Source organism: Microtus pennsylvanicus, chromosome X (assembly GCF_037038515.1).
Source record: "Microtus pennsylvanicus isolate mMicPen1 chromosome X, mMicPen1.hap1, whole genome shotgun sequence".
NCBI classification, from domain to species: Eukaryota; Metazoa; Chordata; class Mammalia; order Rodentia; family Cricetidae; genus Microtus; species Microtus pennsylvanicus.
The window spans coordinates 19,067,045-19,094,363 of NC_134601.1; the positions used below are offsets into that span (position 1 = coordinate 19,067,045).

General features: G+C 49.8%; 2 protein-coding genes across 11 annotated transcripts; both read right to left on the reverse strand.

Annotated features, from left to right (window-relative positions):
- Window positions 1-280: 280 nt before the first annotated feature.
- Window positions 281-15,984, reverse strand: Arhgap4 (Rho GTPase activating protein 4). 3 transcript variants are annotated; one of them, XM_075957542.1, is made up of 22 exons: window positions 15,705-15,984; window positions 10,900-11,107; window positions 10,657-10,819; window positions 10,394-10,456; window positions 9,909-10,121; window positions 8,730-8,858; window positions 8,400-8,621; window positions 6,651-6,752; window positions 6,292-6,483; window positions 6,111-6,195; window positions 5,835-5,862; window positions 5,574-5,676; window positions 3,741-3,801; window positions 3,578-3,655; window positions 3,366-3,500; window positions 3,166-3,271; window positions 2,841-3,074; window positions 2,692-2,765; window positions 2,433-2,613; window positions 2,011-2,097; window positions 1,619-1,718; window positions 281-681 (listed from the first exon to the last, which is right to left on the reverse strand). In XM_075957542.1, the coding sequence occupies exons 1-22, from the start codon at window positions 15,769-15,771 to the stop codon at window positions 448-450; spliced, it is 2,865 nt and encodes a 954-aa protein (XP_075813657.1). In that variant the 5' UTR covers window positions 15,772-15,984; the 3' UTR covers window positions 281-447. The 3 variants fall into 3 exon arrangements, with proteins under 3 accessions (XP_075813657.1, XP_075813656.1, XP_075813655.1); XM_075957541.1 differs by having other exon boundaries at window positions 2,433-2,616; XM_075957540.1 differs by having other exon boundaries at window positions 2,433-2,765.
- A 5,820-nt stretch (window positions 15,985-21,804) lies between these two features.
- Naa10 (N-alpha-acetyltransferase 10, NatA catalytic subunit) lies at window positions 21,805-27,248 on the reverse strand. 8 transcript variants are annotated; one of them, XM_075956840.1, is made up of 8 exons: window positions 27,086-27,247; window positions 26,577-26,675; window positions 26,200-26,240; window positions 24,970-25,015; window positions 24,762-24,877; window positions 24,514-24,558; window positions 22,797-22,881; window positions 21,805-22,120 (listed from the first exon to the last, which is right to left on the reverse strand). In XM_075956840.1, the coding sequence occupies exons 1-8, from the start codon at window positions 27,104-27,106 to the stop codon at window positions 21,884-21,886; spliced, it is 690 nt and encodes a 229-aa protein (XP_075812955.1). In that variant the 5' UTR covers window positions 27,107-27,247; the 3' UTR covers window positions 21,805-21,883. The 8 variants fall into 8 exon arrangements, with proteins under 8 accessions (XP_075812955.1, XP_075812954.1, XP_075812956.1 ...); XM_075956839.1 differs by having other exon boundaries at window positions 26,182-26,240; window positions 27,086-27,246; XM_075956841.1 differs by having other exon boundaries at window positions 21,805-22,211; window positions 26,182-26,240; window positions 27,086-27,245.
- Window positions 27,249-27,319: the final 71 nt, after the last annotated feature.

Consider the following 27,319-nt stretch of genomic DNA (forward strand, 5'->3'; position numbering starts at 1 on the left):
AATGGTGGATAAAGGCAAAGACCCCTCCATACCTATAAATATACATATGGTCAAGAGCATGTGATATGAGCAACCAAGATTGCACTTTTGGGAGCAGGTCCCCAAATGACAACAGGCAGCTAGCTCCATGTCAGAGGACCCTCTTTCCCAGGAGAAGCTGTTGAAGCTGTTCAACCTTCTGTCTTGGTATCTGGCCTCTAGCAGTGCAGGCTCTGGGAGCTGCACTGCACCGGACTTGTTTAGCACCCTCAAACAGAGTGTAGGTTATTACAACAGCAGCCAGTGTAAGGATCTTTATGAATTGCTGCAACTTCCATTCTCCACAGCCATAGCCCAGGGTTTCCCAGCAAAGGTACAGAGGGGCTTGTTTCTAGCCTCCTTCCTTTGCTACTTCTCAAAGAGGCCTAGAGAGAAATGGTGGATTGGTGACTGCTGAGGTAAACTGCCTCAGAGCGGTTTGCGAGTTGAGACTGGACCCTGGGGAGGGGAGGCTGAGGGAGAGACTGGAGCCCCAGGTCCCCGGGAGAAGACTTTGTTTTTGCCGAAGCTGCTGCAGGCCAAGGGCTTCAGGTTTCGGGTTCCTAGACTGGGGGAGGCTGAAGATGCTAGCCCATGTCCTTGGCGGACAGTAGCCTTTTCCAAGAGCTCCTTAAACACAGAGTCCATGTTCTGCGCCACAGCCTAGCAGAAAGGAAAAATGGAGGGCCCAGTGAGTTTCCTCCATTGCCCAAACTGAGGCCTTGATTACTACACTGCCGCCAGGCTCTCTCTCCAGGGGCCATAGAAGAGACTGCTTGAGTCTCCAGGCCACCTCCCCCACTTCATTCCAGCTTTCTTCCCCCAGTCACTTTCAGTGTTGCTTGTGGGACAGTAACTTCGTGGTCTGGTTCTGGAGAAGGGGCCCCTCTGAGTCCTGGGTTCTCCTCCTCACTCCTACTTTTTCTCTGGCTGACAAGAGAGCATCCATCCATGGGCTCTGGGGCTGTCAACATGCTGGGGACTCCCGGGTCAGTGGCTTCCCCTGGGTCTCCCAGCTGCCAGGCTTTAGTGTCTGTGTATTTACCAGTCTTCACTAGGCTCCCTAGGCCTAGGAGTGGGGACACTCTTCCTAAGACTTAGCATCTGTCTTCAGGGATTCCCTGCTCAGTTCACAGGGGCTAAAAGGACTCGCCTTATAAAGGTGACTCCCCAAGTTGTACCACTCATCAGAACCTCAGTCAGCTGTCCCTTCTACTTCCCTATCATCTGTTCTTTTACTCTCCCTGGCTTGCTAAGGACCAAAACCTAGCTCTAGGTGCCAGGCTTGAAGTCTATCCTGGAGCCCCTAGCCCACATCAGCCTAGACAGTCTGGCTTCTCCCTAGCTCACGAGTACCACAGCAGGGCTGATGATCTTCTGCCCTCTTATCTCTGCCTCTGTGTCTCTACCCCTGTCCCTCCCACCCTGTCTCTTCTCCCTTGTCCCCCATGCCCCTCCCTAAATTGTGACTGGACTTGCTAGCGCCAGGTGCCCCTGGACTGGGACTAAGGATAAGAACAATGAGCCTCACCTTGGGAAGGGCAGAGACCATGTAGAAGAGGCGCCCCCTGCTGGTTCCATAGCCAGTCCTGGCTCTTACCTTATCTATTTCCACAGGTCGCTCAGGGGAGGTGGGGACCAAATAGTGTCCTCTGTGCCCAGAGGCACCCACAGCCTCACGTGGGATGCCTAATTCCAGCCTACAAGGCACAGATAGGAAGATTGGCAATGGCCCTGGGAAATCCTTAACATAAGCTGGCAGTGCCCATCTTATTCCTCTAGAATCCCTCCCAGTCACAAATAGGGCTGACTCTGTTCTGGACACACTTAGAGTCCTTTATGCAACAACGTCCCCAATCCCATGTGGCCAAAACCGGAGCCCATGCCCTCAAGCTTAACAGTGCAGGTAGCCCCTGATCCACGGTGCCTGCTGCTTTTAACAGCACACACGGCTGAGGGGTCTTTCCAAAAGCCTGTCTTCTCCTGGCTCACCGATTGGTAAACTCCAAAGTCAGGAAGCCCTCTGGTTGGCTCACAGATTCCGTCGTGGTCTGCAAACTAGCTGTCTGCTTTTCATCCCTGGGAAGGGAAAAGACTGGCTTTCTTTGTACTCTCTCCTGGCTGGAGCTTGGAGGCCAATATCCCCTGCCCCAGTCAAAGGAGTTGGGAATAGTTGTGTTTGGGTGAAACCCAGGCCTATAGATTTTGTTTTAGGGTTGTGGAAGGCAGCAACCTTGGTTAGAACAAGTCCTGTTTGAGCATAGCAGAATGTCAGTGACTACTTCCAGAAAGAAGAAGGCCTGGAGACTCTACGTTGAGTTTTGGCTAAAAAGCAACCATGAATATGACAGGAGATTCCAGGCAGATACAATGAGACTACAATAAGACTCTCCCCAGGATGTCAGCTCACTCACCCCTCAAGCAGTGTGATGTACTTATGGGGAATAAGTCCCTGCACGCCAGCATGCTCCCCTCGCCACCAGTCACTTGATGCCCGAGCATACAGCCGCAGTACATCGCCCCGCTGGAAGGTCAGCTCCTGGGCCGTGCGGCCAGTATAGGCAAAGCAGGCCACAGCCTCCACAACTCCTTCTGCTTCTGTCAGGAAGAAATGGTCAGGCTGAGGGTAGAGTAAAGGATGGGGCAGAGCCTCCCTGCTCGATCCCTCCTCACCATCCTCCTGAGCTGTGGTCCCAGCTTCCAACTCCAGTTCCGGCTCCCCAGCAAGGCTATCCAACCGGCCATCCCTGATGTTTCAAGCAGAGTAAGGCAGGTTTCCCTCCACTAGATTCCCTCTCCCCCAATAAGCCTCCAAAGCATACCCCAGGCAGCTGGCAGAAGGTGGTGCCATGCACTTCTCATAGATGGGGCCTGGCAGCATGGCCAGGGATGGGAAAACTTGCGCTGGCTGCAGGATAAGAGTCTGTACCAACTGGTTCACCCGGCCCTGCAAGGCGACAGGGTCCTGCCCAGCAGGCACAGGCAACAGTGTGGGCCCGAAGCATACAGCCAGGTTGTAGGAGTCCATCATGTTCTCATCGCTGTACTGGGCCAGGCTGGGGAAATATGCAGGTCACAGGCAGGGAGCTATAGCACTAGTGACCCCCTCCAACCCCAAGAGCCAACTGGCTCCCCAGAAGTACTCACTGGTTGAGGAAGGTGAAGAGATATCGCAGAACCACTAGTACGGGTCTGGGCAGTCTGGACAGCAGATGGCTCACAGGCTGTATGCGCTCTCCCACAGCCTCCAGTTCTGTGGCCAAGGCAGCCCAAGAGAGCAGACCAAGTAAACTTGTATCCATTAGCATTAGTGGGTGCCCTCCTACCCATCTGGCCTCAGGCCTTACCTGCTGAAGCCAGCAGCTCATTAAACATGTCCAAAGGGAAGAGTGGGGGCTCCAGGCTCCGAAAGTACAGCTTCAGCACCCCAGCCACTGAGTCTAGGTCATGAGCAGTACAACCTTCCACCAGAGGGTCCTCCCCTGTGGAGGGTAACATGGTAAAATGAGGTTACTTGTGCCTACTGAAGCCACTGCCACACTTAACTATTGGTCCTTACCTCTTTCAAAAGCATCTCGGATCTCAGAGATACGGGCCTGGGCACCCGATACCCGGAAGATGCCTTCATGCTGCAGGCCTGTGAAGGATAAGGAGCTGACAGGCAGGATCCCCTCTCCCACAAATTCCCAGTGCCAGGGTGACAGAAGATAGCCTATACTTACCATTGAGATTAATGAACCGGATACAGCTCTCCACCACAAGGGGCACAGGTTGACCTGAGCTCTGGTAACAGAGAACACATTTATTTTACTAGGACACAGCAAGTTCCCTGGCCAGTCTATCACTTTTCTCTTAATAGTGTTATAGTGGAGTTTATTGGAATCTCTGTGAAGAAATTGATTCGCTGGTGCCATATAAGTGGCACTTTACCTTTTATTTGCAAATAGTTGCAAGTATAATAAGGCAATCAAAATTTAGATGGTGACCTGCAGTCAAAGAACACTCCAGAACTTATATCTGCTCATTTAAATGGTCTGATTCTTATGGATGCTCTAGGTACATAATGGGATGGTTGTAAATGATGCTGTTATTTTTCCTCCCTTCCCTTTGAGTCAATACCTCATTAATCCCAGGTTGGCCTAATGCTTGCTATATAGCTAAGGCTAGCCTTGATCTCCTGATCCTCCTGCCTCTGCCCATTAAGTGCTAGGATTATGGGCTGCACCACCACACCTGGCTCTTTCAGATCTCTCCTGCATTTTTTCTGTTTAGAATTGTCAAGGTCAGGGGGCTGGAGAGATGGCTCAGTGGTTAAGAGCACTGACTGCTCTTCCAGAGGACCCGGGTTCAATTCCCAGCACCCACATGGCAGCTCACAACTGTCTGTAACTCTAAGATCTGACACTTCACACCAATGCACATGAAATAAAGTTAAATAAACCATAAAAATATTTAAAAAAAAAGAATTGTCAAGGTCATACAGGCCAGAAGTATGACCTATAAGCATCTTGTGCTGATCCTAACCACAGGATAGAATCCTCAACACCTTATCCCTAAAAATGTTACAGTCCCAGGTTTTCTTTTTTTCTCTTTTAAGTATGTATTTAATTTTTAAAAACTTTATGTGCATTGGTGTCTGCCCACATTTATATCTGTGTGAAGGTGTCAGGTCCCCTGGAAGTGGAATTACAGACAGTTCTGAGCTGCCATGTGAGTGCTGGACAATTGAACCTGGAATGCACTGGAAGGCCAGTCAGTGCTCTTATCCACTAAGCTATCTCTCCAGCTCCTAGAGTCCCAGGTTTTCTGAGTTCCTTAAGAGTTCCTTTAGACCAGCCTGGTCAATAAGAGCTAGTTCCAGGACAGGCTCCAAAACTACAGAGAAACCTTGTCTGGAAAATCCTAAAAAAAAAAAAAAAGAGTTCCTTTAGAGGGCTAGAGAGATGGCTCAGAGGTTAAGAGCACTGACTGCTCTTTCAGAGGACCCATGTTCAATTCCATATGGCCGCTCACAACTGTCTATAACTCCTGTTCCAGGGGATCTGACAACTTTACACCAATGCACATAAAGTTAAATAAATCATAATAAATTATTAAAAAAAAGAGTTCCCCTTAATGCTGGGTGGTGGTGGCACACGCCTTTAATCCCAGCACTCAGGAGGCAGAGATAGCAGAGACAGACAGATCCCTATGAGTTTGAGACCAGCCTGGTCTACAAGAGCTAGTTCCAGGATAGACTCCAAAGCTACAAAGAAACCCTGCCTCAAAAAAACCAAAAAATAAAAATAAAAAAATGACTGTCTCAAAAACCAAAAGTAAACAATAATAACAAAAATATAGTTTCCTTTAATTGTTACAGGTCACTAGGAAGCCCAGGGAGCCCTCAGCAGCACTGGCAAGTGGTGTGCATAGGTAGAGGCGCTTGAGCTACACCCAGGAAGGTTGGGACTAGAGAGCTCTGGGATTGGGCAGTTGCTTGGGCCACCAAGGCTGGCAAAAGACCAGAAGCAACAGGGATAGCCTTCAGTGGCTGGAGTGTGGGGCAAAGCAAATACCTGGATAAACTTCTCCAGGTCAACTCCAAAGAGTTTCTGGTTATACTGGGAGGTAGGACGGGGATGGTGGCTCTTGTGGAATTTTCTTTCTGTGCACCGGGTCCTGAGAAGAATGGGAGCTGCCTCTTAGGAGAACACGCCATGGAGAAGTCTTCCCATCCCTAACCCAGCCAGGCCACAGGGTGCTGGCAGTAGAACTAGAGCTGGGGAGTAAGAATAGGGGAGATGGGGACCTCTAAATAGGCCTCATCAAGGACTCACCAAGATGTTTTTTGCTCTTCCTTATTACCTGGAAAGGAGAAAATATTGGTCTGTCTCTCAGGCTGAAGATCTTCAATTAACCCCAGAGAGATGAGGCTTGGACTGAAAGCTCAGGATAGTCAAAGGATCAAGGGGTAGGAGAGAAGTCAGTACACCTATGCTGGGTTAGTTCCTGTATGCCAAACAATCTTTGGTCAGGAAAGAACATGGGCCAGGTTAGAGGGAGGACAGGGCAGCTTTGGGCCCTAGAAAGGGTGTGTCTGGAGCAGGACGCACCTCGTTGTATGGCCTCCTGCAGCTTTTCATGCTTGGCCTGCAGCTTGGCAAGCTTGCTCCGGTCATTCAGATAGTCCTGCAGCTTCTGGAAAACCCAAAGAAGAGTCCCTAGTTTGAACCCAACTCAGCCCCCTTTCCCTCTGCTGCCCTTTATGGCCTTGTCCTGCCTGTCCAGCCCCACCGTAAAGTAGAAGGTTTCTGTCTCCTGCTGCTGACTCCGTCTGCGGCCTGTCTGTCGGGTGCCTGGGTCTGAGCTTGTGGACTTGAGGGACTCAGTGGAAGGGCTGGCCTGCAGAGGGTCCAGCATGTCCCCATCCTCTGATGCCACCACCTCTAGCAGAGCCTGAAGTGTTGCCTTCAGTGTCTTATTCACCTGAAGGGAGAGTGCCAACGTAGTGAGAGAGGACAGCACGGGAAGAAAGAAGCCTAAATCTGCAGTAAGAGAAAAGGGAAGCTACTGCTAGGAAGGAACTGTCTGGGCAGCTGAAGCCGAGAGAAAGCTCTAAGGCCTGTCCCCACCCCAGGCGCATCCATTCATGCCTCTTCTGTTTCGAGGGTCTTTCGGTCCAGGAGACTCTGGATGTTTTGGGCTCTGGGCAAAATTTCATCCCGAAGTTCCATCTCAACCTGGATCTCAGCCACCTGAAGAAGGTAGTACCAGGGACTGAGGAGGACTAGCCCAGGGCACAGATCTCAAATGAGGAGTAAGAAGAGGCCTGAAGAAACAGGGTACATCTCTGTTGCTTGCCTCCAACTCCTGAGTGCTAGGATGACAGGATGGCTACCATGCCAGGTTAATGGGGTGCTGGGGAGAGAACCAAAGGCTTCAAACATGCTAGACAGACACTTTACCAGTGGAGCTGCAGTCTCTGCCAAGGATATGACTTGTATCTTCAGTAAGTTTCAAATACCAATACAAAGGAATACATAATGTTTAAGTCATATGAAAAAAGGACACATGCTGCAGGATAGATGAACCTTGAGGAACAGAATGAGCCGGGCCCTACAAGACAAATGTTGTAGAAGCTGACTGCCATGAGAGACCTTTATGTGTCAATGATGTAACCAAGTTCACAGAGACAGCAGGATAGTGAGTTCTAGAAGCTGGAAGGAGAGCAATGGAGACCTAAATATTTAATAGGGACAAATTCTGTTTAAGAAAATAAACAGTCTAGAAATAGACAGGGTAACAGTCACATAGCAGTGATGCTTCACATCACTGAACTTTGCACCTGGAAATTGCAGAAATAATGTTTTACCTTTTATCATTAAAAAACTTGCTGTTTACCCCAAGGTCCTGAGTTCAGTTTCCAGCACCCATGTTAGGTGGCTCACAACCACCTGTGCAGAGGCAGGTGAATCTCTGTGTTTGAGGTTAGGCTCATCTACAAAGTGAGTTCCAGAATAGCTAGTGCTGTTATATAGAGAAACCCTGTCTTGAAAAACCAAAGAAGAGAGAGAGAGGAAGGAAGGGAAGGAAGGAAAGAAGGAAGAAAGGGAGGGAGGGAAAGAATGAAGGAGAGGAAGGAAGGAGAGGAGGAAGGGAGGAAGGAAGGAGAGGAAAGGAGGAAGGGAGGGAGGGAGGAAGAAAGGAAGGAGAGGAAAGGAGGAAGGAAGGGAGGAAGGGAAGGAAGGAAGGAAAGGAAGGAAGGAAGAAAGGAAGGGACGGAAAGAAGGAAGAAAGGAAAGGAGGAAGGGAGGGAGGGAGTAAGGAAGGAAGGGAGGAAGGGAGGAAGGAAGGAAAACAGGGGAGGAAGGGAGGAAGGAAAAGAGGAAAGAACGGAGGATGCTACACTCTATATTTCCTCACTAGTATCTATTATGAAATTTGTTGTTGTTGTCGTCATCAGTTTGTCTATTTGTAGACAGATTTTTACACTGAAGCCCAAGCTGTGGGCTTCATTATGCAGCCTAGGCTAACCTTAAACTTAGGGTAATCCTTCTGCCTTAGTTTCCCCAGTGCTAGGATAAAAGGCACGCATGGCTACAAAGAGTGTTCATTGTATAGTGTATGGATGGCCATGGTGAAGATCTGGATGCTGGGGCTGCCCTGTGTTTGAGGGCAGCCCCTCAGTGAACTGCCACAGCAAACTGTTCTAATGGGCCAGAGGCCACGGACTGAAGGGCTGAATTTCAGCATCCTAGAATTTCTTGTTTGTTTTGTTTTATGAAAGTGTAAATTATGTGACTGACCCACATTAGCATGAAGTCCAGAGAATGTAAAGCCCTTTGCAATCAGCTTGGGCTGTAAGGGTAGCAGGAGCAGGGGTGGAATAAACTGACCCTCACCTCATCACCTTCATGGGGCTGGTAGTCAAAATGTTCAGGGGAACAGAAGGCCATGGCATAAACCTCAAGCACCTTGGCCTTGTCCCCTGGAGGATCCAGAGCCTCCAGAGCCTCTTCCAGGCTGCCCAATCCCTGCATCTGGCAGGCTTGGGTGCGGTTCTCAGCAGCTGTGTAGCTCCGGATGGCCTGCCCCAGGGCCAAGTGGAAACCTGTATCACAGCACTGGGGAGAAGCAAGCAGATACTGTTGTGGGTCTGGAGCCAGAGCCAATGGTCCAAGCATTTAAGCTCCAATACCATGACCCCATTTGCCTGCCCACACAGGACTTACATCCATGAGGTCCAAAATATCGTGTGAGTAGTAGTTGCTGACAGCAGCATTGACACTGGCCAGGCTGAGCAGGTACTCGTTTCGGGCCTTCGTGCACTTAAGTTTATGCTCCAAGAACTTGGCCTGACGCTGCTCAAGACACCAAAGCACATCAGGGCCACCCATTTGGAGATCACTTGTTCCCATTCCCTCTGCCGAAAAGCATGACCAATGTGCCACAGGTTTCTTATGCTTAATACATCATGAACTTCTTAACACTGCCATATACCGCGGGGCAGTGGTGGTGCATGCCTTTAATCCCAGCACTTGGGAGGCAGAGGCAGGCGGATCTCTGTGAGTTCGAGGCCAGCCTGGTCTACAAGAGCTAGTTCCAGGACAGGCTCCAAAGCTACAGAGAAACTCTGTCTCGAAAAACAAAACAAACAAACAAACAAACAAAAAACCCCAACAACAACAACAAAAAAAAACCAATGTCATACACCAATCCTTGGTGCACCAACCACTCAACTCCCAGAACCTGTCTTGACTCCCTACCTTTTCTGTGGCTACTTCTGATCTTTTGGCAAGGGCTGATCTCCCCACCCCTACCCTTGTCTTGGTTTGAGTCCCTAACATGCCCCACTGTCATTCTCCAGAGAAGTGGAAGTGGGTCACCTGGAAACAGATGGCTAAGTAAAAGGCATTTGTATTCCAACCCCGTGACAGAGGTATGAGCTATGAAAATGTATGAGAAAGTCACGTAGGCTCCACATGGGGGTGGTACAAAACAAAAGCCATTGCCCTCAGTTCCACTTAGTTTGGAGCCTCCCCATCCTCTCCATGGGGTCTCCTTGAATGCTTTTCTCGGAATGGCACACAGTCCTTCACTCATCCTGAGTTCTTCTGCTCCTAAAATCTTAGAAGCTCAGGCTTAGAGTACTCCAGCTCTCTGCTGTGGCAGGGCTATGGGACAACATGCTTAGAACTAACGTGATAGAATCAGTCTGTCCTGACACTACGATTGTCTTTCCACATCCCAGAGCCATCAGGTCTGACCAGGAAGGAAGAATCTTGTTAGAGGACTAGAAAGTTCTTCCCCCACACTTTTTTTTTTTGCCCCGGGGACAGTCAAGAACTTGTAGGGACAAAGGCCAGGGACCAGAGCTGGAGAGAGGGGGGCCCACAGCTTTCCAGGCCCACCTTCTCCACTAATCGCCCTCCTTTCTTGAGAGAGCTCTTTCTGAGGGGCACTGTCTCAGTGGTGGTGACAGCAGCCGTGGTGCTGGCAGAAGCAGCCATGGTGGCGGGCAGGGCACTCCGGCCTGACCGCTTCTCCTCCTGCCGCTCAGCTTCCCGGAGTTTGGTCTCAGCATTCATGCTCTCCAAGTGGTATGCATGATATGTCTTCTTGGTCTGCAGGGAAGCCCAGGTAAGGCAGCCCTGATGAAGGCCATGATCAGGAACAGTACCCCTCAGCCCCCCTGGGATTCAGATCTGAGGGTTGGGCCATTTCACCTAATCATGTAACCACTCTGTCCCCAGAACATAGAGCAGCCCATGCCTGCCCCCCGCCCCCCAACTCAGGTCATCCCTGAGCATCCATTCTCTTGAACCTGACTAGGAGATGCAATGGCTTGGGACTGTTCCTGCTTCCCCCTGATCAGCACACAGTGGGTCCTGCTTACTGTTTGGAGTTCTGAGACCACCTCCAGGAGCTCATCCTGTAGCTGCTGCACCAGGTCCTTACTCTAGAGATGAAGGGATATGTGTGTCTATAGCATTACCCTACTTAGTGCCTCCCACCATCCTGGACAACCCATCCCACCTGAGATTGGGACAAGCCGACCTTGGGCTGCAACTTCCACCTGGCCTCCCATGCCTCTCAAGCAGTTAGATCCCCATGAGCTTTGTTAGATCCTGAGGCCTTCCACAACTTGTGTGACTCTACCTTTTTGACTATGCGTCCCACATCCTCAGCAATATGACTCAGGCGCTGAGCCAGGGGCCCAGCCAGCACCTCGCCGAGGGCGGCACTTTCACGACTCTGTTGCCGCGTGTGCTCCAGCAACACAGCCCAGCAGTGCAAGGGTGACAGGAGAGTCGGCTCCTTCCTGTTGTAGCAGAGGAATACTCAGACCAGGGAGCTTAGGTCTCAGGCCCAGCAAGGCACTGCTGCCCGCGCGGTACCTACCGGAAGCTTTGCTGCTCCCGGCCGCTGCCCCCCAGGCGACCACTGCGGCTGGCAAAGCGTTCAGCCAACTTGTCCAGGCCCCGAGAGTACTCCAGCTCCACCTCTGCCCGGCGCCGCATAAACTCAGCTAGCTCCTGCAGCAAATCTCGCCGCAGCTCTCCCTGAAGCTCCAGGCAATGGAGCTGCTCACTCAACTGCCAGCGCATCCCTGCAAGGGGACCTCGGTTCAGGCCTGGTCAACATGCATGGCGTGAACCAACCAGACCAGCAAGCGGTAGGAGAGGCAAAGACAGACACTCATTCTGTCCACACCAAAGGCTCCTTGGCACCCGACTGAACAAACTGGAACTAAGGACAGAAAAGTGTGCCCAGAAGCAAGGTACCCAGGCTCGGCAGCCCCTGTGCACTTGGGAAGGGCCCTGAGGCAGAAAACTCTGTGCTGTGGCTTCTGAACAGACACAAGAAGCTGCTCAGTGGCAGGACTGCTGTGGCACTCGGCCAGGCCTTCAGGGCCTTCAGGCCAGGTGAAACCAGTCCCATAGTAAGAAGGGCCATGGCCTAATGTTCCAGTCAAGGTTGAGGAGTGAAGGGACTGGCCTAAGTTTTTTGTCTGTTGTTTTCTTTTCTTTTCCTTTTTTCTTTTTTGTTTGTTTTTCAAGACAGTGTTTCTCTGTAGGTTTGGAGCCTGTCCTGTAGTTTGTTCTGTATAGACCAGGCTGGCCTGGAACTCCCAGAGATTCACCTGTCTCTGTCTCCTGAGTGCTAGGACTAAAGGCATGTGCCATCACTGCCTGGCTTCTGTTTGTTGTTTTCTACTGGAAGTTACCCACCCCAGGGTTTTTTCCTCTGTTCTACAGGGACTCATAGCTGAGGGCCCCACACCACCACTGGCCTTTTGACATCTTATCTCTGGCTTGATTTAGCAATACTTCTTCCCTCACTCATATCTCAAGCAAAAACTGCCTGTCCTGCAAGCTGATAGCAACACTGTGCCCCACGCCCCCACACCAAAGACCAAGATGAGCACCTCAACCCACACACCATTACATCAAACACAAAAACACACTTTCTTGGCTTCCAGGAAGCAGCATGTCCACAGATAGGTCTTCAGCCATATCTTCAGAGCAGAACACTAATTGACTTCTTCATTTAGTAGAATGGTGACTTCACATCTATTTCATTCCAGGCATATTCAAGACACAGTGCCTGCTACTCTGGAGCTGGGACCATAGCGGGGGGGGGGGGGGGGGGGACGGACAGACAGAGCCATGGTAGAATGACAAGGAACAATGATGGGAGCTTATAAAATGCACACACAGGCCAAGTATGGTGGTAATCCTAATATTTAAGAAGTAGAAACAGGAATATCCAAAATGCAAGATCATCTTTGGCTACACTGTGAATTTGAGGCTTGCCTGGGTTATAGGAGACACTGCCTTTAAAAAAGTATACAAAAAGCTACAGGAAGCCAGGCAATGGTGACATATGCCTTTAATCCCAGCACACAGGAGGCAGAGACAGGTGAATCTCTGTGTGTTTGAGGCCAGTCTGGTCTACAGAACAAGTTTGAGGAGAGCCAGAGTTGTTACACAGAGACACCCTGTCTTGAAAAACAAACAAACAAAAAGCAAGGGGGAGGAATCTGGGAGGAAGGGATGGAAACAGATGACCAAAAGCTTGTGGTCCAGGATTCCAACAAGATGCCCAGGGAGAGATAAGCCAGGGGGTAGAGCCCTGTGGACTCATTTCATTTTCAGGGTCCCTATGGCTACTGTGTAGAGAGAGCCCAAGGGGCAGTTACTATATTTGTCTAAGAAAAAGATGGTGGGTATTGGAACCAGGAAGCCAGTCTGAAAGGCAAGCCTTGGGGTAGCTGTTCAAAAGAAAGTCAATATGAAGAGATCAGAATGGGTAAACTGTCTTGACAGTGATTTTCCTGGGGCCATGAGATGAAAGGCCTCCTTAGGTATCTCCTGCCCAGAAGTCCCCATCTCCCCTTCTGAGTTCCTTTCTCGGTATGTCTCCTGCCTGTTCTCAGACTCCACTCTGTGGTGGGACTGACTTCTTTCCCCGAGTCCAGGGGCTCCAGATCCACCTGCTTGCATGACCTACTTATCAGCCTTCTATCCCAACCACTGGACTCTCTTAGGGGTGGGCTTTGGGGCACACCCTTAACCTGGTCACTGTAATTGCTAAATTTCTACTAAGGGCACAAGTTAGGCAGAAGGAAGCTGGTGTGTGTGTGTGTGTGTGTGTGTGTGTGTGTGTGTGTGTGTACGTGTATGTAAACTCCCAACATTGAAGTCAAAGCAAAGCCCACAATACCAAGTATCACTGTCTACAGCCTCATGTGGCTGAAGTGGTATGTGCCAGCTACTCATTAGAATGACTGGTAATGCTGCTGACTTCAATCAGGGGAGTCTCCACTAAATAAGACTAAAAGGGTTTGAAGAATGGCAATTTAAGTTCATAACAAGCAGGGTCTCAAGAATATCCAGCATACCCTTCCTTGTAGGCTGCCCTGCTCTCCAAAAGGGATGTGTTATCCAAGGAGGGACCTATTCTAGCTACACAGTGCCAAGTGCACCACAATATTGTGTGGGTTCTCTACCAGTAGCAACAGCACTTCCTGTTCTGAACATGCACACCAGCCAGTGTCAAGGAGCTATAGATTGCAAGTCAATTGCATCTGAGGTCCACACTGGGCAGGAAACTGCTGCCTGAAGTCTCCAGGTTGATTTCAGCTCAAAGAACCCTGATCTCCTACCAAACTAGCTCTGGTCCTTGTCTAACCCCAGTGTACTCTTGGCACCTTGGCTGTCCTTTGCAGTGCCTATTATCATACATGAAATCAGCTGTGTGCAATTTTTCTCTCCTCAGGCCTGTGAACCACCAAGAAGGACTGCTTCTCTTCTATACAATAAGGCATTTCCAGAGTCTAGAGCAAAACAGGTGTGTTAAAAAAAATCTGGTAGTACAAACTGTCATCCCAGCCCTGGAACGTTGTGGAAGAGGATGCTGCAAGTTACAGACAGCTTGAGTAAAATAATGAGTTCAAGACTAGCCTGGGCTACATACCCAAACTCCAATCCCACCCACCCAAACAAAGAACAGCTGACAAAAAGAAGTGAGAAATCCTGCATATTTGAATTGCAAAGCTGGGACCCAGGCCCCTCCAGCACTTCCTGCGAGCCAGGCATTCACTCTCACTTCTGCTGACCAGTAGAGCAGAATAGATGGCCTCTAAACCGCGACTTTGCTGACCTGTCAGAATTTAAAGTGTGAACACAGTGCCTCTGTTCTAGCATTGTTGGAAGACCTTTTTTCTTTTTTTGAGGGAGGGGCATGAGAAAAAAAGCCACAAAAAACCAGACACGTTGAATGAACAAGGACCATCTTAAAGACAGTGGTACTGAACTCCAGTTTCTTAGTTGGAACTAACTGATCTGTGTTTGCTGATTGAAGTGATTGAAGACTTTTTAAGGTCCTTGGGCGTCACAATTTTTGTTGTTGTTCTTTTGTTTATTTGGTTTTTTTTTTTTTTTGGTTTTTCGAGACAGGGTTTCTCTGTAGTTTTAGAGACTGTCCTGGAACTAGCTCTTGTAGACCGGGCTGGTCTCGAACTCTCAGAGATCCGCCTGCCTTGGCCTCCCGAGTGCTGGGATTAAAGGCGTGCACCAGCACCGCCTGGCTTTGGTTGTTTTTTTTTTTTTTTAAGACAGGGTTTCTCTGCAAGCCCTGGCTGTCCTGGAACTTGCTCTGTAGACCAGGCTAGTCTGGAACTCAGAGAATTGCCTCCTGTCTCCCAGAGTGCTAGGATTAAAGGCCTGCGCCACTACACTACCGCCCAGCTGCTTCTCAACATTTTGAGGAAGTAGGAGGAGATCCTTGTCTCCACCTACTGGCTCACTCTCTGCTGTTACCTCAAGCTGGCTCTGGACACCAAGAAGAGGACTGTGTCAAACTTTCAAAGGTAGCTATGCTCACCACTATAGCAGTAATACATCACTAAGACATACTTTGGTATAATTTGCTTGCACCAAATAAGTGCACTGGAATTTCATCTACAGGTTGGGAAACTCCAAGTGTTATTTCATTCCTCTTTTGGGGAGCTGTTGTATGTGACACTGCTTCTCTGAGCTTGTATCCACAATAGATAAAATATAGAGCCATTGAGAGTGGTAATGGGAGTCAGGATATCTGGAAACAACAAGAAACTGGGGGTGGGGGCAGGAGGTTATATGCTGCCTCTTTTCCTGTGCGAGTTACCTACCACACCCTGAAGAAATGAAGCTGTCAGCTAAGAATTTACAAAGCTCATTTGCATGTGATTTGCATCAATTGCAGAATCCAGAGATCTAATATCCTAAGGTTGTAAAGTCAGTCCGGCTGGACTTCTCTAATCCGCAGTCTTCCAGCCTGACCCAGGGTCAAAAACCCTAACCTGCAAGCTACTTCAGAGTTAAAGGAAGGCAAAGGCGTTAAAGCTTCACGGATTCTAGTGATGTTGAACGAGGTGTCAGGCCACCAGCAAAGTCAAGGTGGCCCAAAACACTCCAGCTATAAAGCCACCCTCTTAGTCTGCCCTTCCCTCAGGCTACCAGTCATTGCTGCCTGAGTGAGCAGCAGGCGACCCAAGTTGAGTAGAGAGGACAGAGGGAGGGCATGGGCAGGCAGTTGAGGCCAAAGAGGCTCCAAGAAGCAGGGCCTGGGCTCCCTCCTCCACCCCGTTCCGGGGATGTCTGAAGATCAGCAGCAGACACTCGGGGTCTCCACAGTATACCAGGCCCAAAGTGCCCTCTCACCTTTGACTTGTGCCTCATACTCAGCCTGCAGCCCCCGCTCCCGCCGCAGCTTCCCGTGCGCCGCCATGGCCGAGGGCTGGTCGCACCTTCAAGTCCCGATGCTCCCACGCTGCAGCAAGGCAAGACCGCCAAGCACAGGGACCAGGGGCGCCAAAACCAGCACCCTCCATCAGCTACGCCCCGCCCCGCCCCGCCCCGCCCCCAGCAGGTCCCCCGGAGGGGCGGGGCGACCTAGCCCAAGAGCTGCCTGCTGCTCTGGTGGGCCTCAGAAGGACAAGGCGCCCCTTCCCACGTGTACAGCTCGAGACAGGCTGCCTTCTTCCTCCCTCTGCTCATCTACCTAGATCACCTTGAGCCCTAAGACTCAGCATAAAGCAGCCAATGCAAGAGCGCCCCAACATGCCTGGGACCACCTGCTGCTGTTCCTCACCATCTACAGAAAGCTTTATGTGGTTTCCAGTGCCAGACCACATCCCTAAGGCCACTGGCCCTCAATACCAGTGGACAATGGCGCCATAGCTGCTCCAAGCCCAAGACTGCCCCTAGGCAGCCTGCCTCCCCGGACATCAGATGCCACCCTCCTTCCTGGAGTCACAGTTCTGAGTGAGGCCTAAGGGAGTCCTGACAGCTGATGGGAAGTTCCCCAGAGGACTGCAGGCCTGTGTTCCCTCTGGGCCCCCTGAGGGGGAGGGAGCAGGGTTCAGCTACAGTTCCCTTTCTACTCAGCCCCAAAGGAAAGAACTAGCCTCATTTCCCCATAGGTAGTTACCACTTCCTGCTGCCGGAAGAGACTTTGTCTTTTTTCCCTTCTGTGTTGCGCCTATAGGAACCTATATGGGTGGGGGCTATGAGACAGCCTGAGAGCAACTCCTTTTGCCTCCTTTATTCAGGGATAATGGGGCTTTGCTCCACCCCCCACCAACTCTAAGTCACAGAGCAAGACCTACTCATCAGTTTGTGATGTTTTGTTTTGTTGAGATAGGGCCTTACTCTGTAGCCCTGCCTGGCCTGGTACTCTTTATGCAATTCAGGCTGGCCTCAAACTTGAGGCAATCAATCTTTCTACCTCTGCCCCAAGTGCGAGGATTCCAGGTGTGCACAATCACACCAGGCTGTTGAGAAGGCAGGAGACAGGTGACAAGCCATCGGCCCACCTGTTTCTAGCTGGAGAGAAAGCCCTGGGGTATACAGATGATGAAAGACAGGCAAGGCACTAAAATCCAAAAGGAGTCTGGACCTGTGTGTGCACGCATGGACGGCAAAGTGCATGTGTGCACGCGTGACACTGACCCGGAGCTCTGGTACGGTAGGGAGACTATTCTGGTCCTTCAGTGTGTGTAATCAATTCTCTTGGCCAGAAAGAATACTTACTCCCTTGATTCTTGGTCTCTACTCACTCCCAGTACCCAAGCCCTTTTCTAAGATGCTGCTAGGTGCTAAAAGACCCTTGAAGAAAAGGTGTGGAGGCTAGTTAGATGTTGATTTACTCCAACAGTGCCCCCTACTAAGGGAAACCAGGCACCCATGACCTTATTTGTTAAAGCAACCCACCTTGCCTGGTTTTCATTCTATCTGAGCCTTAACTAATCTTCAGAAGTCCTTCATTCACCCAGGGCCCGGCCAGGGCAGAATTCAGGAATCAGGCACATAAGAAATAGCTACTGAACTGGCCTTCAAATGTTCTCAAGTCCTAACTCCAGGAATCTGAATGGTGCCTCCATTCAGTCCCTTTGCATAAAAATGAGTGAAAAGCAAAACAGAAAACTTGAGTGATTGCCCTGGTTCTGAGGATACTTGTTTGGCATCTGAAGCCATGAGTAAAGTTGCTTTTTGTATTGTTTGCTCCTGTCCCCCCCCCCCTTGACTTTTTCTGAGACAGGGTCTTACTATATAGCCCTGGCTGTCCTAGAATTCAGTATGTAGAACAGGCTGGCTTTGAACTCACAGGAATTAGCCCGAGTCTGCCACCTGAATGCTAGGATTAAAGGCATGTGCCAGCACGCCTGGCTTGTTCCTTTCTGACTTTAAAAAAATATTATTAGATTTATATTAATTTAATTTCATGTGTTTTGCTTTTATGTGTGCATGTACGTGCAATTTGTGTGTGTGTGCTTGGTATCCATAGAGACCAGAAGAAGGTTTCAGATCCTAAATACTGGAATTACAGATGATTGTGAACCTCCATGTGAGTGCTGAAAACTGAACTCGCATCCTCTGTAACATGCTCTTAACCACTGAATCTTCTCCTCGGCTCCCTTCTTGAGCTTTTTTAGACAAGGTCTCATTCAGTTGCTCTAGTCAGACTGGAACTTGCTATGTAGACCAGGTTGGCCTTGAATTCATGAGATCTGCTTGCTTCTGACTCCCAGTGCTGAGACTAAAGGCATGCACCACCACCTCACCTGGCTAGCTCCTGCTTTAAGAATCCAAAAGCCTGCTGGGGAAGGTGAGAGTTTTGGCTCAGAGGTAAACCAGGGTTGCACGGTGACTTCCAGGCCAGCCTAAGCTACAGAGTGAGACCCTGTCTTAAAAATCAGATAAGCTGGGCAAGGTGATGCTCATCTAGAGACAGAGATCAAGACTACATATGGAGACTCTGTCAAAACAAACAAAAACAAAACCCAACAAGACAGGCAATGGCGATGGTTCCAAGTGGTTAAGAGCTCTTCCAGAGGGCAGAGTTCTTAGAATCCAAAGGCAGCTCACAACTACGTAATACTTCACTTCTAGAGGATTTAATGCCCACTTCTGTACTCTGAGGGAACCCGCACACACACATGTAGACACAAAAGGAGAACTAGATATTTTTGTTTTGTTTTCAAGACAGGGTTTCTCTGTGTAGCTTTTGAGTCTGTCCTAGAACCCGCTCTGTAGACCAGGGTGGCCTGCCTCTGTTTCCCGAGTACTGGGATTAAAGGCATCTGCCACCACCGCCCAGAGAACTAAATTTTTAAAAGGAGCTAGATTTACAGGATTATTTATGACAGGGTCTCACTATGCAGGACAGTCAGGCATCCAACTGTTTATATTCAACATGACATCATAATGGTTAATATATTTGACTTTATGCACTTATCAGAATCAATAGAAAAATTAAAATTAAAACAGCCAGAGCTGCCAGAACCACCTGGCACACACCTTTAATCCCAGCGCTCAGGTCCAGAGTGAGTTCCAGGACAGCCAGGGCTACATAGAGAAACCCTGCCTCAGAAAAACAAAACTAAAAACAAAAAAATGAGAGCGAGGAGAGAGTACGCGAGGGATGGAGGAAGAGAGAACCCTGTCTCAAAAAACAACAAAACCACAAAGAAACCCAACAACCCCCCCCCCCAAAAAAAAAACCCACAGAGCTACAGAGCTGCCTGCCTCTGTCTCCGGAGTGCTGCTAGACCTTTTTATTTTATTTTTCAGGATTTTTATCTTACGTGCACTGAAATTTTGCCTGCATATATATCTGTGTACGTGAGGATGTCAGATCCCCTGGAATTGGAGTTACAGACAATTGTGAGCTGCCATGTGGGTGCTGGTAATCGAACCTGGGTTATCTGGAAGAGCAACAAGTGCTCTTAACCACTGAGCCATCTCTCCAGTTCCGCAAGACCTTTTTAAAGACGTGGAAGAATGTACACTTGGTCCTGATCACATGACTGATGTGATCAGACTGGTTGGCTACTGGGGACAGAGGGAGATGAGACGAACCCTAAGGACAGCGGGGGCTCCGGAGAGAAAAAAATATTAGGCAGTGAGGGTACATCCTGGAGAAGCGTCCCTGGAGCCAACCCCAGCCACCCTACAATCTATCTTCCAGCCTCAGTTCACAAGGCACTTAAACCGGCACTTTCAAGAGACAGATGCTGCTGAAGCAGGGGAAGTGCTAGGCCACCAAAGCCTAGTGGGCCTGCGGTTTCAACCCCCCCACCCCCACTCCAGATTCTACCTCCACCCAGGAAACCTAACCGACTAGGGGCGGAGCGAACAGAAGAGCTTCAGCTGGCCACCAGTGACACCCAAGAGGGTGGGCCTCCGCAAGCGCCTTCGGAAAAAGCTCCGCGAGCTCCCTCTTGCCAACTATGGGGCGCAGGCGAGACAGTGCGTACCTCCGCCCGTTCTGCCAGGCGGCATTTATTCTGGCGCTGAAGAACCAGTCTGGGAACAACGTCACCGGTTTGTGAACCGGAAGATAATGACGTCAGCACGCTAGGCGGGACGAGCCGTTGACTCCACTCGTACAAAGGGAAGTACGTATTTCTGGCCAATCAGAACGCAGTTTCGCTTGACGTAGCGAAGGGGCGGGGGAGCAGCATGCGCTGGCGTAATTTTCCAGGCGCTTTCTCGGTTTCTAAAGGATAATTTCCACAACCAAAGAACTAAGGTCCAGGACAAACAATTCAACCTATCGATGGACCGCTGTGTCACTTGCGGGAGCGGGGAAATTGTTAGTATAGTGACAGCTCAGATGTCAGGTGTAGAAGCCAGAAAGCACGTTTAGGAGAGAATGTTATGACAAAGCGTTTGAGAATCAGGTGAACTCACTTTTTGCTTTTTTAGCTTAAAAAAACAAAAATGTCGGGAGTGGTGGCTCACACCTGGAATCTCAGCACTTAAAACACTAAAACGAAAGGATTAGGATTTAGGCCAAACTTGGTTACACAGTAAATTCGTTCACAGCCACCCTAAAATACTTGAGATGCCGTGAAAGAAAAGAGGGGAAGAGCAGGGCAGTGATGGTACACGGTCTTTCATCCCAGCACTCGGCAGGTAGAGGTAGCAGATCTTTGAGTTTGAGGCCAGCCTAGGCTACAAAGGGAGTTCCAGGTTTATCAGAACTGTTACAGAGAAACTCTGTAACAAAACAAAGGGGGGGGGTAAAAGAAAAAGACATGAGGGTTTATAAAAATATAAAAATTTGTATATTCAATACAAAACTATAATAAATCGCTGTATTTGATTTTTTTTTTGCAATTACCAGAAGTCACAGAAATGTTGTAAGACATTGGGGTAACAGTGCACAGAACTGTCTCAGCATAGCAACAAAACCAAATAACGGGGGATAGCTGACCGGGATGGCTCACACTTGTAATCTCAGTACTTTGGAGCCCGAGGCAGGAGGATTACCACAAGTTTGAGGCAAGTTGGACTACATAAAGAGTTCCAAGCCAGTATTGGCTAAGGAGATCCTATCTCAAAAAAAGATGAATAAATGCTGGGCTGTGGTGGCACACGCCTTTAATCCCAGCACTCAGGAGGCAGAGGCAGGAGTTTGAGAACTGGTCTACAGAACAGGTTGCAGAACAGCAAGGGTTACACAGAGAAACCCTGTTTCAAACTCACCCCTCCCCAAATTGTTATTTTGATTAAACAAAATAAAGGAAATAAACCTGATCATGGTGAATGTCAGTATGCAAAGAACACCTTAGAGGACCAGGCCTTTGAGGCCAACAGGGCTAGGAATGTGGTTCGGTTGCTAGAGTGCTTGCCTAACATCCAAGAGGTCTGGAGTTAGGTCTCCAGCACTGTATAAACTGGGTGTGGTGGCAACAAAGACCCAGCCTCTCTAAAAAAAATGTATTAATGTGACTGAACTGACAGGACTGTTGGGATGGTATAGAGGAAAGAATCAGGGATAATGAAGAAGGAAAAGCCCAAGCAACTGGGTAGCTAAATAGGCCAGGATCCAGCTAGGACATCTCCAGGTAAGTGAAAGACAAGCAGTTGGCATTTGGGATTTACAAGGTATGAACCGGAGCTCCTGCAGGTGAGAGCAAGTATGACTGGGGAAAGGGCTGAGAGCGGGACATAAGAGGACAAAGCAAAGAGTATCAAGGTGGGAAAGTTGCCTCTGAAACGCGAGGCTCACTAGAAAACCCCAAGAAATCATTTACTCTAACCCTAGAAAATTAGGAAGGCAGTGAGGCCTGCTGGCCAGGAAGGTGACAGGAGAATAGGGCACCTAAGCCAGTGTATCTGTTGACCCCACTCAATTGCTGAAGGTGGTCACATTCTCCCAATCTGTTTGACTTGTGAGTTCAGTAGGCTCTGTCTGGGTTGTTAAGATGATATCCCTGCCATCAAAGAGCTGGAAAGAAGCACAGCCCTAGTATGCACATTCACAAATTCCCCAAGGGTGACATTTATTGGAAAAGCACATGGGAGGAGGCTTGTACCAGGTGGGGCAGGCTCTAGGAGGCAGAGTCAGAGGCCTCTGAGCTGTCTTTGACATCTGTGCTCTCTGTGGTCTCGCTGACCTCGCTGAGGTCCTTGCTGTCCCCACCACTATCCTCCGCAGTCAGGCCCTTCTCCTCACGACAGGCCTCTCCCGAGCTCAGAAGCACGCTGCCTTTGCTCTCCACCTTGTTCTCCATGGCCGCCAGCACCATGTGCCTGCCCTTTTCCTTCAGCTCCAGATGCCGCCTCAGCTGCCGCCGGAAGCCCAGAGGGAAGCGGGTGGAAAGAGACAGGGCCTAAGTCTCCAGACAGGAGACAAGAGGAGCCAGGCCCTGGGGCTGGCTGGGGGAAGGGACACAGTGAGAAGTGGTAGGGCCACACAGGAAATAGGACTGGGTAGAGATGCAGTTCAATCCTAGCTCTCTGCTCCTAAGCCTGTTTGCTTATTTGTAAAATGACAAGGGTCCTGCTGCCCTCAAATGGACTTCTGGGGAGCTCCCAAGCACAGTATTGCCCCCATTAATTGCTCTATACCCAGGAGGCTTGGTCAGGGACCCTTTTCTCCCCAGCCCAGTTTGGTCTTAGAACTGAGCAGGCTAGCCATGACTGCTCCTTACCCTAGTAGTCCCAATCCCTTTGCAGACAAAAATCTCTTCCTACTGTCTCCTCTTCCATCAACCTCCGGGCTTCTTCCCTGAAGAGCATCCCATGGCCTCCTCTACAGTCAACCAAGGCCATGCCCCTACTTGTCAGTTTCCGAAGTGAGGGAAAGAGGGACTCTGACTCCTAGCTCCATAGCTACAAGGGCTGACACTCAACCTTGGCCTTGCCTTGAGCCACCAATGCCCCCCTGACTCACAGGTCTTTCCCAAGTACTAAATCCCCTCTACTGCTGGAACTGCTGGCCTGATTTGGCTGAACTCTTACCTCATCAGCCATCTGCGTAAGGTCCCGCTTCATTGCATATGCATCTTCTCCATCTGCATAGTATTTGGGCTCCACTTCACTGATTCTGAGGGTAGGATGGAGACACACACCTGGGGGCAAATTCTCTGGTTCTTAGGCTACTAGGGTGGGTGTATCTGGGGGGGGGGGTAAGGGAGGGGGTGTGTGCGTAAAGCAAAAGGCCAGCCTGAATGGATTCTTTATTTTTTTTGTTTTTCATTTGAATGGATTCTTTTCCAACAGCCTGATGGCTTTCTCTGCTCTCCCCACTGAAGCCAAGCATCACAAGTAGCATTTAGGATACTTCCCATCCCTGGATTTGCCACTACTTTGTCCCTAGCTTCACTAGCAATGACTTGTGTCTTTCTGAGTTGAAGTCCTCAATTCTGCCTCCTCCTTCCTCTCTCTGATCTGCTTGCTTCCTGTCATTTACTGAACATACAGCTGGTTCCTCTGCTAGGAAAGAGAGACACTGTACCTGCATGTAGGTGGTCATCACAGACTTACTGCTGAAGGGAGATGTGTGTGCACACTTGAGTAGCCCTGACAGTGGAAGGGAAGCCATTTGATGGCCTAAGACAAGAAGTCAAGAGAATTGGTGTGTGTACACATGCTCATGTGTTCATGTGGAGGCTAGAGGTATATGTTGGGTATCTTCCTTAATTGCTTCCCACCTTATTTTTTTTAATATTGGATCTCTTCACTGAATCTGGACTGTTCCCATTCAGCTAGGCTGGTTGGTTAGTGTACCCAGGAATTATCTTGTCTTAACCTCTGATTCTCTTGTCTTAACCTCCTCAGCACTAGGATAACACTGTATGTGGCTTTTATACATGGGTGCCAGGGATCAAATTCAGGTTCTCATAACTAAGCTAACTCCTTAGCACCCCTATTTTGAGACAGGGTCTTGCTGTGTAGCTGAGACTGACCTGGAACACCCTGTGCCAGGCTCCTAACCCACAGTCCCCCACCTTCTGAGTGCAGAGATTAAGAGGCATGTACTACCACACCTAGCTGGGAATTGCTAACTTAAGAGTGTTAAGTAGTTCTCACCAGAGGCATCCTTAACTTGGTCAAAGAGCCCTCCATGAATCTGGGTACTGAACCCAGAAAAGCCTGAAGGCCACTGCCCTGATCCCAATGGTCTCATCTTCGCTTTACCCACTCAAAGCCTAGTGTGTGACTCAGTGGATCCTTCAATCAGTTTATCCCAGCCACTCTCTTCAATACTCATCTTATGAACATGAGCTGACATCAGTCATCAGAACATCCAGAGCTATCGGTCCCTCATTGCTTTTGCTCATGGCCCTTTTTCTCTGCCATCCCCCTTTCATCTGCTCTCACCTGATGCTTCCTAGTACCAGTCACTTCTCTGCCTTTGCTCATGCCCTAGCCTATCTCTCTTTACTCCTAGACCAACACTAAGAAGCCTTGTGTGTTCTTTACCCCATTGCCCTTCACCAGCCTCAATAGTACCACGCCATCCTTCCTCTACCCAGCAAGATGCGTTGGGCCCCTTCTCTCCCCCCCCCCACAGAAAACAGGAGCCTTCTCCATGTTCGCTTGTCAGTGAACAGCCAGCCACTGAATATATAGAAGGCCTCCTAGCAATGTCTGAAGTCCCTCCACCCCTTTCTCAGTCCACCTCAACCAAATGGATGGATCATCCCACTTAAAAAAAAAATCTTGATCTACTTACTGAAAGTTGAGGGTGTTGGAATAGAGATGCAGGGCAGCCCGGTTACTGCAGGGGAATAAGGCACCACTGAACTTCACAAACTTGGCCAGGCATATTGGCCAGGTCCTGCCTTTCTTCCTGGTCCTCCTTCCCCACTAATGCTACCTCCCATCTTCTTCTGAAGGCAGTAAGCCCCAGTATCCCTACCAATTGGCTACCTCTTCCTCCCCACTCCCTAGTGTTGCCCTTTTCCCCAACTTGGCTTTCACCTCTTTCTGACATGCAGGGAGACATATTTGGCATTGAAGTTCTCTATCATGGCTCGAGAGGCCTGGTCCATCAGCTTCTGAGCCAGGCCAAGGCGCCGGTGGGAACGCTTCACAGCCTGAGAGAAGAAGGATGGGTAGAGAGGGACCTTGGAGGCTGCGTTCAACTACCTCCAGTCCACCTCTGCCAAGCCCTCACAGCTCTACTCACCAGTGAGGTGATATGTCCGTGGGGCACGTCATCTGGGTCCTCTTCCCTAGAGGAGAAAGTTAGAAAGGAGCCTGGTACAGGTGTAGTCTATCTGGGACACCTGTGCACAGCAAGCGTGCAATTTGTGGAGAATTCTACAGCACCCCAGATCGAGGTAGAGGAGAACCAGGAACTTTTCAATCAGAATAAAGCCCCATGCTACACCCTCCAGATATGTACAGTGTTAACAGAGCATTGCCCTGAGATTGACCCCCCAAAAATGTCAGCTGCCAAGCCACAAGAAGAGTAGTGCTGGGGCTGGAGAAATGGTTCAGTGGTTAAGAGCACTGACTGCTCTTCTAGAGGACCCAGGTTCAATTCTCCAGCAACCACATGGCACCTCACAACTGTCTAACTTCTATTCCAGGGGATTCAGTGCCCTCATACAGACATATCTGCAGGCAAAACACCAAAGTACATAAAATAAAAATAACTAAATTAAAAAATCTTTAAAAAGAGAGTAGTGCTGAATGCAACACTCTGAAAAGGCGACCCCACTGTTGGAGGTTGTGGGAAGATGGACTACTCTGAAGATGGACAGACACTCTTCAATTGTCCAACTCAGAGGGCATGCAACACAGAAGCACAACAATGAAAACATGAATCTAAACAAAATGGGGGCTGGTTTCTCACTTCTACTAAGTGTTCCATACATGGTAGTGAGAGAACAAATGTGGTGCATGGAAATACTCTGTACCTTCTGCTCAATTTTTCTGTCAAGCCGGGCGATGGTGGCGCACGCCTTTAATCCCAGCACTCGGGAGGCAGAGGCAGGCGGATCTCTGTGAGTTCGAGACCAGCCTGGTCTACAGAGCTAATTCCAGGACAGGCTCCAAAGCCACAGAGAAACCCTGTCTCGAAAAACCAAAAAACAAAAAGCAAAAACAAAAAAAAAAAATCAATTTTTCTGTCAACTTAAAGCTACCCTACAAGCAACCTGTTAATTAAAATAATAAAATTTACAGCAAGCTGGGCATAATTAATCTCAGCATTAAGGAGGCTCAGCATGAAGACTGCTAAAAGTTTGAGACTAATCTGGGCAAAAGAGTGGGAACCCCTCATTCACCAGACATGGTTGGGGTTGACCTCACATTCCCTTCTCCAAAGCTTTTCCCCAGCCCCTCAACAGCCAGTCGTAGCATTAGACTCTTTTCTTCCTCCTTGGTGACTCACATTTTGGCCAAGACGTACCCCACAATCTTCCCATTCTCATCCTCAGCAATGTAAGAGAGCTGGAGACAGAGAGGAAAAGGAAGTCAGGCAGAGCAGGCAACAGGCTAGAGCTCACTACCAAACTCTTGCTGTGTAGGATAGTGGGAAGCTGCAATGCAAGGAGCCCAGTTTCCATACTCCACACGTGTGCCCTCTCTTGGAAGAGCACAGACACAGGTGGGAATCCCATCTCCAACCTGTGTCTAGCTTACAGTTCCTACATACACCTTTTCATTTGCCAGGCTTCCCCATCAGCCAGGGCCTCCCTGTGCCAAGAGATACTGCCCACTGCTTTTAGCCTCCTGGGATCTATGTTTCACTACTGTTGCCCCTTACAAAACACAAAAGCTGCCCACCTGGGGCCAAGAGAGGCCATGATAGAAATAGTACTTCATCTGGTAGTTCTCGGGCAGGCAGAGGAGGTTGCAGTGCTGCATGTTCATCAGGTCCTCGGGCTGTACAACAGCAGGACACGGTTAGTCCAAGACTGCAGTGACTAAGAGGGCCTCATATACGCGAGACTCCTGTTCTCTGTTAATCTCTGGGCCTCCCCTTTCCCCCGGGAAGGTCAGGGTTGTGACTGACTTTGCACAAGCCTGGTTTCTATGCGCCCTGCAAAAGATGCCAGTTTCAGGACTAAGCAGCAGCGCCTGGAGGTCGCGGAGCCCACTCTATGGAGCCTTGACATCAGGCAAACTAGGGAGACTATAATCGCGAGATGTCTAAAGCAGGTTGCAGCAGCCTGAAGGTCCAGCGGCAGCAGACGTGTAGGGCCACAGCTCCCAGGTCCCTAGGTAGCATGCGCACGCGGTCACCCCGGAAGGTACCCATACGGTGGGGACAGGCTGGCTCCCCATCACCTCACCCTAGCATTGCGGATGTTCATCACGGCGGCGGAGCTCGCGGGTCCTTGGGGGTCGTGAACGCGCGCGCTCAGCGGCCACTCAGAAGCACCGCACGGACGACAGGGGCCGGGGCTGGGGCCAGGCTTCCAGGGGGTTGGTGGCGGAAGGGGTGGGCCGCTATGAGCCGCCTGCAGCGGAAATGCGCGGCTACGGGATCCGCCTCCAAACTGCAGTCAGTGAGCGCCCAGAGCCAA